Below are 16,403 nucleotides of genomic sequence, written 5' to 3'. Positions count from 1 at the left end.
ATTTGCAGATGTTTATGATGTTTCAACAGTAGAATTTCACAATCTTCTTCCAAGGCTTGCCTAAAAATACCATGCTTTCAGTATTTGTCCTTGGCTCACTGCTGGCCTTGATGCAAGCTTTCCTTTCACTCCACATGATTTAGCAAGCTGCCTTTACTAATCAGAGTGTGAAAGCTAACATCGGATCTGTCCACCTTTCAGGCGGACATAAATCTTTCCGAAGTAAAAATTACTGGAAAAGCTGTGGTTAAGTCCAATAGAATAAGAGGTAGATGCAGTAAGAACTGAGGCATGCTTGAAAAATACATTTCATTTTTGTTTAGACTTGTGGCTGTGGAGATTTATGCACGTCAATATGACTTCGGGTCATATGAGTCTTCACATTTTATTGTGCCAGCACCGTGATGCTAGAAACTCTTACAGCTACCATGCAGGTGTGTATTTTTTTATAATTCGTGGAAACACAAACACAGTTTGTTAATCAAATATGGATTTCCACTGCAAGATTTCACAAAAAAAAAATAAATAAAAGTAGACTGTGGCAAAAAGAAAAAAGTCATTCAGTTCTGATTTTTATTTTTGGTTTGATATCACAAAAGACACAAGGATCGAGCTGATTATCTGATATTTGTAAAAGCTACATTTAAAGTGAGTTGGGAAAAGTTTAAATAGAGAAGTGTTTTTCTGACTTACGACTATGGCCCAGTCTTTTGGGACCGTCGTTATTCCAAGATTCAATTTTTGAGACAATTCTAATGCTTCATGATGGCCCTTTTCCAAAAGTTCTAGATGATTTATAAGGGTTTTCCACTAGTATTGTGGAAAGCCACAATACTAGTGGTTTTCTAAAAAGAGTAAAAAGCACCCTTTTTAGAGTGCTTTTTAGACTGGCACTCTAAAAAGAGAGTGCTAGTCTCTCTTTTTAGATTTGTTTATTTTTTTTTCTGGGGTTCTAAGTGTGCAAAGTGGAGCTTAAAATGTGACATCAGAAGAGTGTCGGTCACTGCTTGGCTAGGGTGTTGCGTCACAAAAGTGACTCTCACTCTACTTTACTTCCCTTCCCACAGACTTCTCTGGTTCTTTTCTTTTTTGAGTCAAACAAAAAGCCCCAGACTGAGCAGGCTGCTCAACATATCCTCCATATCCTCCACTGTTGCGTTTGTGCAACATACACATCTCGCTGCTCTACGTTTTGGACTCTGAGGTCGACCAATAAGTCGACCACACTCACTAGACTTGTAATGGAAAACCACCAGAACTGTGTAAATGAGCCGAGTCGAGCCACGCTTTAGAGGTGCTAGTGGAAAAGGGCCATAAGTCTCTTTATGTTAGTGGCGGATTTAATAGCGGCAATATGGTTTACTACCCAGCGAGGCATGACCTAGGGAACACCTGGAATAAAGTCGTCAGTCTGATACAACCCAACAATTTTTTGTTGCTTCGTTTACATGTCAGCTCCACAGTGAGTAGAATGTTAGCAACGTAAAAATAATGCTTTACAATGCAATTGGGTATTAAAGCTGAAATTTTATTTCGCTTAGATGTAATAGTTCTTTACATGTTTCTTATAACGTGGAACTAAACCCGATGTAAAAGCATAAGCCCCGGACATATTTCGGGAAATTCCACCAAAGTGGGCAGTGCTAAGAGACACCGAGGGGCGTGGCCAAGTGTGGGGAGGAGGAGCAGAGGGAGTTAAACAGGGGTGTGGTCAAGGAGAGGGAAAGTGACAGCTAGCTTGAAACATGAAGAGTGACCAGCGCAACGCTGGTAGTTTCGCCACAGATCGGTCTTTTAAGGTAAAGAATTTCTATCCATCATCACCAGAGGTGAAGGAAGGCTTTGTGGAGTCCAGCAGGTTCAAACCTAATCAGCTCAAGCTCAAGGCGCTGACTCAGCGAGTCCTGTAGCTAGCACAATGCTAATTAAATTAAAAGACTATTCTAACTAATAAGTAATAAAATGCTAACCTGAAAATGTTATCAATTAATGCCTACAATTCCAACTCCTGACTTGCTATGTCTGTGTGAGATGGTTTTATACCTGATGCAGGGTTGTGACGAAGACATCGACCAAGTTGTACCGTTTGTTACCAACAGGAAGATTCAACTTCTAACCCAAAAACATCAAAAACGAAATTATATGAAAACGTCACTATTTGCACAGTAACATAAAGAAAACACCTTTAAAGTGCAGTTAATCTGCAAATGAAATGTTGATTTGGGGTTTAGCTAATCTTTAAAAAACTTCATTGATTGTTATTGAAAATACAATGTCAATCCAATTTATTGAGGTAATAGCTTATAAAGTTAAGTTAAATACTAGAAAATATAATTTTTTTAAGAATAGACTTTGACTGGTTTGCTTAACATCAACTAAAATCGCTGTTCAAATCACATTTTCAGTTGTTCTCTACACAAAATAATTTGGTGAAAGCATATTTTTTTCTCTTTAAAAAAAAAAGTATAAACATCAGTTTTTATACATATATAATTACCTCCCAGTCAAGCACCACCACCGCCACCTGCACCCTGATCGTGCTTCAAGCCCCAATCAAAAGTTTGCAGCCCTGCTCAGCCCCATGTGATGTCACCACCAGAGGCACGTACCTGTGGAAGCTCGGGGAGGCTGGGTTTTATCTCGATTAAAACCGTTCACAGCGAATTTGCTAAACAGCGAGGTTGTATATTGTTCTGTAGGCGGTAACTGCATCTAAAGTGATTGTGCTGTTTTTTTACAGAAAAGTGTGAGAAGCAGCTTTAAGGTTGAGGGGCGGTGCTGTGTGCTAGCTTGCCTCATTATTATGGAGGCAACTCCCCTTCGCTGAACTTGTGTAGCTAGGGCTCAGACTCGGACCAGCAGTCAGTGAGTCAGTCTGCAGTGGGATCGGCCGCCGCATGGCTTCTGCGTAAACTTTCCTCAGCAACAAGTGGAGACGAAGAGCAGACGCTCCGGAGTGTTTGACGGACCTACCAGGAAAGAAACCACAGCTCTTCTATGAATCTGGAACCTGTGCTCCGCTAAGCAAACTGCTGTTTCCCCCCCATTCGTGCATGTTCAAACCAGAGGAGAGCTCTGGTGCCGTGGGTCGGCCGGACGACTAGTACAAACGAGTGGCAAACAGCAGGCATGATTTTGAGACGCAGCTCCGCGGTTGCTGCCTTCTTCCTGCTCTGCTTTCTTGTGGAGGTATGTGGATCTGTTGTTGGTCGGGGAGCAGCGGGAAAGGTCACTCGGTTCGGCTGAGTGGATGCACCGCTGTGTTCTGTGTGCTAGCTCGACATGCAGCCGTGCTTCCAGGAGAGGTTCGGGTCTGCACGCTGAATAACCACTCTTCTGTCTCCCAACAGGTGTCGCAGGGATCGGGACAATTCGAGCTGCAGATCTTGTCGATGCACAACGCGAACGGAGAGTTGCCCAACGGCATGTGTTGCGATGGCGCACGGAGCGCAGCGGATCGAAAGTGCGCACGGAGCGAGTGCGACACGTTTTTCAAAGTTTGTCTGAAGGAATACCAGTCCAGGGTTTCCGCTGCGGGGCCCTGCAGCTTCGGAATGGGATCTACGCCTGTCCTCGGAGGGAATACGTTTTCTTTCAGGAGTCCTGTCAGGAATGACAAATCCAGGATAGTTTTGCCCTTCAGCTTTGCCTGGCCGGTGAGTGGAGGCTTAAATAATCATAAAAAAAAAAAAATAAAAATAAAAAAAAACATTTCCTGATTTCCATCCCCAAATAAAACGTATAGAGAAGTGAAAATAGGTGTTCGGAAGGCAGATGTATGTCCTTACATCACCTTCACTGGGGCCGGGACGAAACATATGAAAACTTTGTGACTTTTTATGTGTCTCCTTTTTTCCTGGGAAGCCCAGGAAAGTTTGAATTTACAGACAAGTTTGAAAACCTACCAGAAGTAAACACATTTTATGTATGAAAGACAAAATTCTAATAAAAACACCAAAACATTATACTCGTTGGAAAAAAAAAAACTTTAATGCACACTTAAACTACTTGTAAATACATCCATGGTTAGTCTTTTTTTTCCTCATTGTTGCTTGGTAATGCAAAATCAAATAAGACATATAAAATGCAAAAACAAGATAAAAAAAGATGTTAGAAAAATTTAGCATGGACAATATAAACAGAAAGTCTGTGCTGCTGTGGTGACTTGTGGGGTCCCAAATTAAATTTGCTCCGGGCCTCATTCAGACTTGGATCGACTCTGACTTTAACGTCCCCCTCCCCCTTTAAAAAGTGGATAGAAAAGGCAACAAACAAAGGAAAAGTTTCCCTTTGGAATCCTTCTTTTTTTTGACACCCCCTGACCCTGGTCCCCAGATTGTGTGCACTAATTTACAATGTGCAGGTATTTTAGTCCACCAGGCCTAGACCTGTCCATCATAATTGGCTTAGGGTGTTAAAGTACTTTGCATATTGTTAAACTTGGAATTTGACTTGGGGTGAAACTTGGTTGCTAATTCGAAATTATGATTTGAAGTTAATTATAGCCATCTGACACGTATCAGTTTGAGTAAAGATGAAAGTGTCTCCAGTTATTTCATTCCTGTGTCTTGCTTTGTGTGTGACAGTGTTAAAAGCAGTCGTTGAAATAGAGATGCACAAAAGTCGTACAATATTTCTGCAATCAGCTTTGATCTGGTGTCGGATATTGTAAACGTGAGCATTTTTTTTTTATTCATTAGATTTATTGAAACCATGCTTTACACATTGACTGATGGCATGTACTGTTCAGATACATGTCAAAAAAAAATCTCGAAATCCCTTCAGTTTATGTTGGATGCAAAACTACCTCTATCAGAAAACCTGCAACACTTTTTTTTTCTCCACTACACATCATACTCCTTAGATTACAATTATCTGTTAGGGAACCCCTATTGGTGCAATCTTTACTTTATTTGATCCTGTTTGCATAATCTTAACAGATAACAGTTGACATGAAACGGTTTAAATCACAGATTTCCTCTCCTCTGCCTCCTCTGGTTGCTTCTCAAGTTGCAGCAACTCCAGAGTAGAAAGAAAAGAGAAAACTTTCTGGTTTCTTTGGGTCACACATCTCGTCTTCTTTTGGTAAATAAACGACCCTGACAAGCGGGAGTGCTGGAGCTTTGTGAGAGAGATGATTTGCCATGCTGGAACACATTTCCATGAAGTGAAAAAAAAAAAAGGGACCGTGCACAGACTGACTGGCCCCAGAGCTTGGCCCACAAACTCCTCCACTGTGCCTGATAGCTGAAAGGCACAGTCTGCTGGTATGTGTGTGTGTCCAATTACATCAAGGCTATTTTTACCTCAATCGTGATGGAAGTTCTTCTTGTAATATCTTGCATTATTCACGCTGATTTGTTGTTTCCATCAATCATGACCGGTTTTTGTCTCTGATATATGAGGCAGATCCTATCAGTTCATGTCAAAAAAAAAGAAAAGGACGTTTGTGTTGGCTTGTGGGAATTTGATGCTTTGTGCTTTTTATTTGTGCTCTACTTGGAGCCTGGCGTCTTGCATATTTTTTTAAACAACAAAGGTTTCTGTTTACATTCCCATTCTGGCAGCATTAGGTTTGCGTGAACCCTTGCAACAGCACTAGAGCAGAGATGGACAACAAACTTGGTGCCTTGTAAAGTTTGAGGGCTCTTGGTTGTACTCTTTCAGTTTCATGCATACTAAAAAAAAACAAACAAAAAAAACATTTTCTTGCCATACAATGAAATAAGAACATCTGGATTGTTTGGGGCACTGTTCCAATGCAAAGGGCTTTGGCGCAGACAGCCCTTGAATTAGTAAAGACCAGATTCTCTCATCCTTCACTTCAAGAGCTTTACTCCAGTGCACACTAACAATTGTCAGGTTAGGTATGATATCACTCTTTGTCCTTTTCATCAGTTGATTGGCTGTTGTGGACAGATGGCAGTGTGGTGCAATTGGGCTTGTTGGGTCCTGAGAGTTCATGAAGCCCTCTCCCCCACCCCTCTTCGTCCCTTCATCCTCTCTTGTGAGCTGCATGAAGTTGGCCTCTTGTCCAGACCGAGGGCTTTGTTTAAATCACGCTCGGTTGGACCGCAGGCATTTCATCGCTTTAACCTTGCCACCCACGGTAACTGCTGCACTTAATGAGGCTGCACACATGTCCTCAGATCAGGTAGGGCAAGAACCAGGCGTCCAGTTGAACTGGACGATGTTGGCTGGACCTCTTTAACACAAACGAACCGCTGTTTCGGAGACTTGTGTTGGGTTCAGGGTGTCTGCTTGGGGCTTTTATTCCACAAGAGAAGTGAGGTCCCAGCTCCACTGGCCCTCACGGTGTATCAAGTAGAGACAATAGGGTGCCCTCTGTGACTACAGTGAGGATTACAGAACATAATGGAGGTAGCGCAGCTGTAAAGCCAGTGCAGGGCAAGCAACAGGAAACAGTTGTCGTAGACTCAGCAATGATGGAAGACCACATCTCTCTGGCTTCATCAGCATATTTGGTCACCTAGGAAAAAGTGAGAAGAATTTTTACATTTATCTTTTGTTTGAAAGTCAGTAATTGAGTAAAGACATCACAGGTTGGATTTTGATTTGTCTTCATGTTGGGCCAGAACTCGTATCGAGAAGTAGCAAAGTTGGAAAAAATGTGTGGTTTCACATTGCTTAAGACTTTCTGTTAAATCTTTTCTATACCTTGAAGTCATTTCTTTAAGGAAAAATTAGAGCAATTTCATGAGTGACCCACCTTTTCTGCACTAGTTGCTGTGCACTGCTGGTCAGCTGATTGAAAGAAGGCTCCTAGACTTACAAGAAAGACAAATATGGCTGCTTGAAAATATTGCAGTTGCAAAAACACAGAAAATCATGGTGTAGAAACAAAAGATTTATCATTCCTATTCAGGTGTAGTTTTAAGCTACAGCTGGCAAACCCCAAACGGCATCCCCCTCAACTAGAATTGGTAGCTTAATTAGGTAACTAGTCAGTACCAGCTTGTTATACTTGGGCTAAGGTCCTAAAGACAAAAAGCTGCACTACTACATATGCATGAATTAATTGGCCAAAGATCAGAATCATATGGTTAGGAAGATATGCATTGAAGCTTAAATTGAGATTCTTTTAGGATTCTGGTGTAAAAATTCTGTGCACTGCTGGTCAGCTGATTGAAAGAAGGCTCCTCTATTATTATTTAAGTGGTGGCACAAATAACATTTTTGTTTTAGATCTTATGTAAATACCATCGCCTTATTTTTAGTTCTGCTACCGTGAGAACTCCATACTGTTTTTTTTTTTTTTTTGGTACTTTAACTACCTAATCCATTTAAATCAGATGACATAATTCAATTTTTCTCCCATCTTCCCCTTCATGCACAGTGTTGTAGTGTTACTCTGAGCTGGGACATGTTAATATCCCTGTGATTGATTTTTGTTGACGAGCCAAAGCGGTCTGAAAACACGAAGGTGTGTCGAAGAACAATAGGCGGCTCAGCCTGAAGGATAATTGCTGTTGGCTGCTGTGGGAATAATGACATGTTTGTTTTATGTACTCTTCTCTGATGTGGCAGTTAAATGCAGATTAGTCGAGTGAAAGAGGGAAAAGAATGTCTCTCTTGTACCTCACCCTGTTCTGCTTTCTTTTTTTTCCACCTTTTTAAAATTTGTACTTGCAGTGCTTTTCGCTGTGACATTGCATAATGGCTTCTGACGCTTCACTGCTTATCAGACTTGTTTTGAAGTTACACAGAAGCATGGCATCACATGCTTTCTGAGGCACATTTAATCGAGATAACCTGCGCTTTGTTTGCATTTCCGTTAATGGAGGCTGACCCGTGCCAAAAAGCGATCCCTCGCTCTCCCTAAGCTTGTTTAGTTAAATGCACAACATGGCTTTCATCTCTTGTCTGGGGGTTCGTGTTTTGATCTTGTTTGCCTTGTGAAAAAAGGTCTGTTTGTGGTGTCTTTGTTTATGTTGGCAAAAGGTGAGATTTCTTGCAGTTGAGATTCCGATGTATCCTTCGTGGAATATTTATTGAGCCGTTATTTAGATGGGTCATGTTGGGACGGGGATATTTACATTGTTTGCCTTCATTTTGACTACATTAGAGTTGTCATTTTATATCTCGGACTGTCACATAGGTGTTATATCGACCATCTTGCCATTCTTTGGCTAGAGCTGCTGAAGAAATCTGATACAAAGCGTCAAGATCTCTTTGACTTGTTCTGTTTGCATTTCCTTTATTCTGATTGTGGATCCTTGTTTATCTTCAACCTTTTTCAACCAAGACTAAGCTCTTCTTTTATACCTTACGCTTGAAGTTAGGCTTGTGCTGAATACTTTTTTGACAGAGTGTATTAGAATTTTAAAAAAAGAAAATTCAACTAAACTTTTCCTTCCATCCTTTGTTTTATGGTTGAAGTCCTCTCAGAGAGATGTTGGAGTGAGTGAAGTTTTCTCCTGCTGTTGCTGGGCACTGCTGACCATGTCGTTTAAAAAAAAATACACACTTACAAAGACAAATTTGGCAGTTTAGGAAAAGATGAGGTAACAAAACAGGCAGCCATGGCGTATAAACTTAACAAATTTTCATTTCCTTTGTTTTAATTGAAGACAGAGATGTTGTCTCGGATCTAACATTTCTGTTTTTCTTTTATGAGCAGTTGCCTTCATATAAAGTCGAGCTAAATCTCAATACCAGTATTGAGATTCAGAAAGTTTCAGAATGGTAACATTTCCACTACGCATTACCAAAATAAGATTACTAGGATGACTTAAGCTTTCTCTGCCTGTTGCCTGTGCACTGCCAGTGAGCTGGCTTAAAGAAGGGCACACTTACAAAAAAAACCCTCCTCCTTTGGAAATATTTCTAGTCACAAAAAACAGTCATCATGTGCAAACTAAAGGAGTTTGCATTTCCGTCCTGCAGATTGACGACCTCAGTTTATTTTCAACCTTTAGCTTTTGCCTGTTTTTCCAAGACGCATGCCTCTCCTTATTTTGTTATATTTCTTAGTAATAGCACATCAGATGGGTTCATTTTTTACAGTGGAGGACAAGGGGAGTGTGTTAGAAAATTCCCCTACTGAGAGGATTTAGTTGTGTTCTTTGGCAAGTGAGTGTGGTTTGAACTGGAAGGATCTTTATCGCCTGTGTTGGTTGTCTGTAGGACAGTGCCTGCTCGGCCAGGAAAGATAAGAAGACGTATGGCCACACTTACTGCACTTGGGTGTGTGTGTTTATATGTGTGTGTTGGAGAGAGGGAGTGTGTTCTCTGTAGTTCAAAGAAAAGCGGTGAGTCAGCTGGAAGCCTGGGAAAAGTGAACCTGGCAGTGGCAAGACGGTTTCAAGCTGATAAGAGCGGAGGAGTTATGGAGTGTTAGTGAATGAGGAGTGGGGCTGTGTTTTACTCTCTGCAAGTTTTTTTTTTTTGTTTTGTTTTGTTTTGTTTTGTCTGTCTGAAATGGTGACCTGTTAGGCTTATTCAAAGTAACATCAAAGACTGTTTTAATCATTTTTAGGGCTAAGACTAATGTATAATCAGCCTTGTTGGGATTAAAGTGCTTCAGTGGCCTCCATGCCAAGGCAAGCCCAAGTCGTGTAAGATCTGGGTGTGTTTTTGTCTTTTGTGAATGTGTCTTAAAGGTATTAAGATCTGAGGCGCCCTGTGAATTTAATGTGCCAGTTTTTTGTGTATTTCAGCTTATAACAGAGAGCAGGGTTTCCATCCTGCCAGTCATTGACGCAGTATGACGTTTCATTGTTTGTTGATGTTTTCTCTTGGCAGAGATCCAGTGCTGTTCGTAGCACAACAGTTAGGGAAAAGCTTCTGCAATGTAAAAAACAGAATGTACAGATCGCTAAAGGATTATTCAACTGAGATAGGCTTTGGTATCATAGTATAACTCGCCAAGGTTTAAAACTGTGCTCTGATTTTTGTTTTTTACCTTTTTATTTTTTATTTTTGGTTTAAATTTCTTCTTAATAAAATGCCTGTGAAAATACAGAAGCATCTACAACATAAATAGCCTTTTAACGTATCTACAAAAGTATAGAATTTAAAGTTCACAAATGTTTAGTCCATATAATATTTTATGGTTATCTAATTTTAATCCTTTTTTGATGCCAAAAAAGTATTGAAAATTTCCCTTTTATTGTTTTTTCTGTAAATTCAGCTTTGGTTTAGCACCAATAGAATGCATTAGCTGCTAACTGTTAACATTTAGCATTGTTTGAGCTAGCTAGTTGCGGTGTTAGTCGGTTGCATTAGCATTGAGGAAGCTGGAAGCATCAGAGACAGTTGTAGGTTTTGTGTTGTAGTATTTCTGGCACCCAGTAAAAATAGAAACTGTGATAAATGATTTGCACGCACTGCAAGAAGATCAAGACTAGCTAACTGTTAGCTGCTAGCAATACTAAAGTTAGCATCTGTTTCACGAAAGTTATGTCATAAATCAAATGAACATCTGCAGTATGAACTGCAGATGTTTTCTTGTAGTTAAAAATGAAACATTATGGCCCTCTAACCTGAAGTGGAAAACATTATACTCAACAAAGATACTTTTAAAATGATCTAAGATTTGCTAAAAACAAACAAAAAGACTGTTTACCATGCCTTTGTTTATTTATGTCTTAAATTTGAGTGCAAATATTGTGAAATTGTGGTATTTTAACTTAAGGCTGTCACACTGTCAGAATGCCATAGCGACCCACACCTAAACTGGGGTGGAAATCAGTTTTCCCAAATGCTAAATTACAAAAAAGTACACTTGAATTCCTAATGAATAAATGCCTTGTGTGGTTGGTGAAATTGCATTAGAGTTCCCATTTTTAGGATGAGATCACCGCTTGTATTGAGCGGCTGTCACATGCGTGAGAGTTATTTCTGTTAGTCATTCCTAGCCCAAAGAGGTTTCAAAATGTCATGCAGTAAAATAGCTTGTAATGATGTTTTTGAGTGCTCTTGTTTAAGCTTGAAATTTAATCTGCCAGCAACTAGCACGCTAAAAAGCTAAAGTTCCTGTGCTGGGTTTTTAGGTGTTGGACACTGTGGAGGGAGGTGGGGAACACCAAAGCTTTAACTTGATACTTGCCAGAACACTCTTGTTCTGAGTGCTAGAATAACTAGCTGCAGGTTTCAACAATGTAGAGGATGATTAGGGATCACGTTACCACTGACTCGGTGCAGTGTTAAGCAACTGCAAGCAGTTATGAATCAGGACTTACTGTAAAGTTTTGATGAGTGTTGCATTTCAAATAATGGTTGCCCTGATTGCAGGGAAGTACTGGCAAGGGATCAAACAAATGTCTCCTGGTAAAATGGAAAGTTGAATGCCTGAGAACAAGGTGAAGGCAAAGCGAGAAAAAAAAAATCCACTGGAGTGACTCATGCTCCTTGCTTTCTTTGTGTGGAAAGTGAGCAGGGGTTTTCCTTTGGAGCAGGTTTGTTTACCATGAAGTCATCACAGCGAAGACGGACTCACTGGCACTTCAGAATTTTTCAAATGCCTCCATGCGGCGCTGCAAGGAGCTGTGCAAGTACAACAAGTGATACTTATGTCTAGTAGTGGATGCTCGAGCACCACAAGTGGATTTCATTTTCTCTCACTTTGCCGATGCTTTCGTTCTCTCATAACTGTTGTGCATGCTAGGGTGAATGTGTAAACCGATATCGGTGTGAGCTTGATCCACCCTGGACTGGACAAAACGTGTTTCTGGGAAAATTGAAATGTAGATGGGCCTTTCAGAGTTGGACTTTTTTGTGCCTTGTGCTGGGTACTTGAAAAGCTTCAGATCTCTGTCATAAGTTACTTAAATTAGTATAAAATTGAAACGTTTCCTTAGAATGAGGATGTGCATGTTTTTCTATGAACTTCTAGATGATCTCTGGTGTTTTTCTGCTGTTTTGTGAGCCCTCAGCTTGCCCACTGGCCCATACGTCTGTCTTTCTAATCATAGGGAGACCTCTGCACCACCTCAGGCTTATCTGTTAATCAGATCAGCAGTCGTGCGTTGACAGAATTTTCTGGTGGAGGCTTTGTTAGCCATTCTAGAGAAAAGAGGGGGATGAAATGTCACTGGGAGGACGGGTAAGACTTTGGGAAACGGGGAAAGTTCTCCAAACGTTGGCAGTATTGCCACATCCAAGACTCACTTTTGTGATTATTCAGGTCCAGCAGTGAATGAAAAGACTTGGATAGCATAGGTTTGGGGCCAGAAAATTGAAACTTGCAAATAAATATGCATGTCCTAATTATTACCAATGATTATTTTTATTTAATTTTTTTGTTGTGTTGATTTTCACTGACACTTCTTATCTCTCTGTCTCCCTTCTTCCTCAGAGGTCCTATACTTTGATAGTGGAGGCCTGGGACTTTAACAATGAAACTGGTGGTGAGTATTTCTTTCCATCTGACATCTACGTCCTGCCCTATTTTCTCTTTACTGTCTTTTGGCCGTCCTTGTGGCAGCACCTGGGAGACATTATGTTGAAGGTCAGGGAAGGAAGTTTATCCTTCCCAAACCCCACTGCCCTTTTCCTCAAGATCCACAGGCTGTTTTTTTTCTTTTTAAGTGTGCTGACAGGTGCTTGTGAGGGCAGGAAGAAGAGATGGTGAGGCAGAGGAGGGGAGCCTCATTGCCCACACCGGCCTATAAAAATGTTTTTATATGGCCGATGACTGATGGCAGGTGCTGCCAGCTGAGGTCAGGGTCACGCTGTCTCGCTATCACTGAGGCATAAAACACAAGAGTTCATCCAGAACGTGCAGCCCGGCCTGCAGTCTCCACACAGGGGTCCGTGGCCTCTGAACCGTGCCTTCTCGCAGATTAAAGTTCCTGCTGGTGCAGGTGAGCTCGGAGCGCGCTCACTGGGAAGGACTCTGTGCGCCATTCAAAGACTCTGCACGTTTTTCTCACGAGTGTGGGAATAACATGGTGGTGACACAAGGCAGAAATCTAAATACTGGCTGCTGTTGGGACTCCTGCTGGCTGGTGGTCAGGTTGGACATGGTGTGGTGACCTGCATTGAGGGCCGGGCCTCAGCTGGAGTGTGTTGTCTGAACTCGACGAGGTTTCGGTCTTTTCTGCTGCATTTGCCGCTCCCCAGAGAACCATTAGGACACTAGTGTGAAAAGCCCCCTGAATGCGCTCTCACTGTTGGTTTAACTTTTTTATGGTTGGCAGGGCAGCTCACAACTCTGCTACATTCATGTGTCTGGCTGAGTTTGATAGTTTTCTTAATTTAAATGACGACTTTTAAGGAATCCCAATAGTCAGAGTTACTAGAAATGCATCTTATGAAGACTCAAATCTAGCCATTTTCAGGGTTTGTGATGCGTTTAAAAGTAAATTCAGAGAAAGGGCATGAAAGTTTATGAAAATAACAGACTGAATTTATTACAACAGCGTTGCTCCGTTTTTTTCTTTTGAGCTAAGCTTAGTGTTTGTCAGTTGTGGCACATACCCAATCTGTGAATACTGACATCCTTTTTTAAATCTGAGTAACTTTAAACATCTCGGTTTTCTGACGAATAGGCTCAGAGATTTCTAATTTAGTAATACCAGCCATACTAAATGTGGCATTTACTAATTTAAGATGCTAAAATTAATCTGATTGATGCATCGCAATTCAAATGTGACATTAAAAATTGGCCATAATTCTTTCTTAATTGTTTTTTTTTTGTAATTGGGGAAAAAACATTTAAATTAGGAAGTACTGGAAGTACTTCTCTATCTGGAGCACAGAGAAACAGGGCGCTGCCGCTTCTTTACCTGTTGATGCTCACTAAGTAAAAAGAAACAATTCGAAGAAACCTTCGTCAGTCGTGGTGTAGAAACTAAAGGAGTGCCACCCATTGCTCTGGTGAAGCCTACAGTTGGCAGATATGCACAACAGGTGTTGGGGAGATTAGACAGGCTACCTGGACAGAACGAATCACCAACTAATTAACTGGCTAACATCAGCAGGAAAAACATTCTGAACAATATGCACTTAAAAATTAATTCACCATCCAAGTTTCTCAAGATCAAAATGCCAATGAGGAAACGTTAGATATGTTGCACCTGTAATAAGCATGTTTTAGTAGCCACAGACATAATAGCTTGTTTAAAATTTGATGTGAAGCTGGCATATCATCAAGGTTGTCAAACTGTCTCATGACAAACCGATGCCTAATTTACTGTGATTCTCATGTTTTCAATTCTGTCGTCACTCCAAAGTGTTAGAACAGGTGTTGCTTTTAGGTAACGTTGAAATCTTGAAAAAAGAATTCAGCGCCAGAATGATATTTATGGAGCTGGCGTGATTTATGTTGGGCCCCGCGGCAGGCAGCAGGTAGCGCGGCTCTGCTACTCCTGACACCGCAGGCCAGCAGGCGGTAGAGAAATGCCACACAGCTCCGCTCTGGATCCCACGGTGCTGCGAAATGTTGCCGGGCACTGCGATTTCAGAATCCACCCGCCAACCGCCGCAGCGTGGTGAATAAATAACGGCGCGCACACACTCGACGTTGCATCACACTACAGAGGGAGCGAGTCACCTCGCGGTCACCCACCTCTGCTCTCGTGTGAGCCACAGTAAATAATGACTGACATCTTTTTCATTCTCTCCCAGGTGGAAGATTAGACATCAGGTAGTGAGTCGAGTGCTGCATGTGAGGCAGAACGAGTAGCATTTCATGTGTGGAGCTTGTAAGCAGACGGTGTCGCGTCTGGAGATTGGGCCCAGTATGTTTGCTCAGTTCGAGTGTGTTTGCTCTCTGTGTGAAGCTCATTACTCCTGGCACAGTCAACCCATAAAACGTTCTCTGTGTCTGAGAAGATTCTGAGTTTATCATGATTTTGAGTAAAATACTCACAGCATTCATGTACAGTTTTAAAACAAAAATATAAGCCATATAATCACCTCGGACTTAAAAGAAAACGGCAAAAAAAAAAAAAAATCCCCACAGCTCCAGAAATGATTATAATATTGATTTAATACAGTTTTATTAATGTTTTATAACATAACTTATCATTTTAAGTGTGATTATATAGAATAAACAACCACTAGAACTGCCAATTGTTTCTAAATCAGAGTGATTGGTTGCACTTGTTTAGTTTTTTTTACACCCTTACTGTCCTGATGAACAAGTCTCCAAGTAGATACATTTGTTTTCATGCACAGAAAGAAGCATTTGTTTATCAGCCAGCTGAGTGGCGGTGCTCAGCAACTCGTGGAAGGGGCAGCGCAGCTTTACTTTATGCTTCATACAGCTGAAAAACACTTAAGTAGTGAATCGAGTTGCACAGAAAATGTGTCCAATTTGTAGAATGGTGAAATTCGGAGATGTAATGAGTTACTGGCTGTGGAGAGAGAAAAGGAGGATGTGCAGCAAATGACACAGGATTGGTAACTGAGCCAAGGACAAATGTGAATTTGATGTTTCAGTCTCTTTGTTATGGATCATCCAGGATTTAGAAAAGTTGGCACCCTTTTGGAAATCTGAAAGTTAAGCGTCTATGTTCTGTAAGGTACACGCGCAGACTTGGAGATGTGTATCATCGTTTTGTTTGCTATGAAATGGTGAATGCTGTTTTACATCAGGTCATAAGGTAGTGCTGGGTGATACGGGTTAAAAATCTCCAGGTTTCTCATACAATGTCTGATTTTAATTGATGTTCTTCCCCCTAAAAAAATATACAGCATCATAAAATCTCAGTTAACCCAAAGTTGAAAAAAATCAAAGCTGTAAATATGCTATAGTTCTTAGTTGGCTGATATCACTCTAAAATATGAAATATGGAAACCCCAAGAATGCATTGGTTAAAAAAAAATCTAGATTTTCCCAGAATTAAATCTTCAATAACAGAAATGTTATTAAATTGACCTATTGCCCAGCTCTTCAATGCTTATTCTGACAGTTGAAATTTTCTCATAAGTAAAATCAAAGTGTGGCTGTGTTTGAGGGAGCTGAACAGCAGTGTACAGCAACACGTGGGGGAGGGGCAACACTGTTAGTCTGTGCTCCCCTCACCTGGAGCTCTCATTATAGGAATTTAACTGCAGGAATGGTGTGACATAAAACTTTTAGTGGCCTGTGTTAACTAGCAACATTGGAGAGACAGAGTGTGTGGAAGTGTTGATTTTAATACTTTCTGTTAACAAAAAAAAATGCATCTGAAAGAGGCTGGGGAAAAAGTCCCAAAGGCATGCTGGCAGGCCTCCCAGCAGTGACTGAGGCATCAGTGTCCTCGCACTGTAATTTATGGCGGCTGTGGTTCTGTCCTCGCCTGAGCAGATGCAGAGAGCAGCATCAGAGACCAGTATTATCCCTGGGCTGTAAAGCTCCGGATCAGAAACCCAACCAGTGGGAGCTGGACAGGGAGCGTGAGAAAAAAAAGCAGTTAAAGCGCTCATTACAGGCATCCTTTTCCCTTTTTTTT

General features: G+C 41.1%; 1 protein-coding gene across 1 annotated transcript in view; it reads left to right on the top strand.

Moving 5' to 3' along the window:
* The first annotated feature begins 2,607 nt into the window (after positions 1-2,607).
* jag1b (jagged canonical Notch ligand 1b) overlaps positions 2,608-16,403 on the top strand; it is a 37,007-nt gene continuing 23,211 nt past the window's right edge. The window contains exons 1-3 of the mRNA XM_007551529.2: positions 2,608-3,189; positions 3,351-3,656; positions 12,320-12,371. Coding sequence (XP_007551591.1) covers positions 3,130-3,189; positions 3,351-3,656; positions 12,320-12,371 — 418 coding nt within the window. The 5' untranslated portion in view covers positions 2,608-3,129. The remainder of the gene's footprint in view (positions 3,190-3,350; positions 3,657-12,319; positions 12,372-16,403) is intronic.

The sequence above is a fragment of the Poecilia formosa genome, unplaced genomic scaffold (assembly GCF_000485575.1).
Source record: "Poecilia formosa unplaced genomic scaffold, Poecilia_formosa-5.1.2 Scaffold42, whole genome shotgun sequence".
Classification (NCBI taxonomy): Eukaryota; Metazoa; Chordata; class Actinopteri; order Cyprinodontiformes; family Poeciliidae; genus Poecilia; species Poecilia formosa.
Note: the sequence above shows the minus strand (reverse complement) of the source record. Positions and strands in the feature narration are given on the sequence as shown.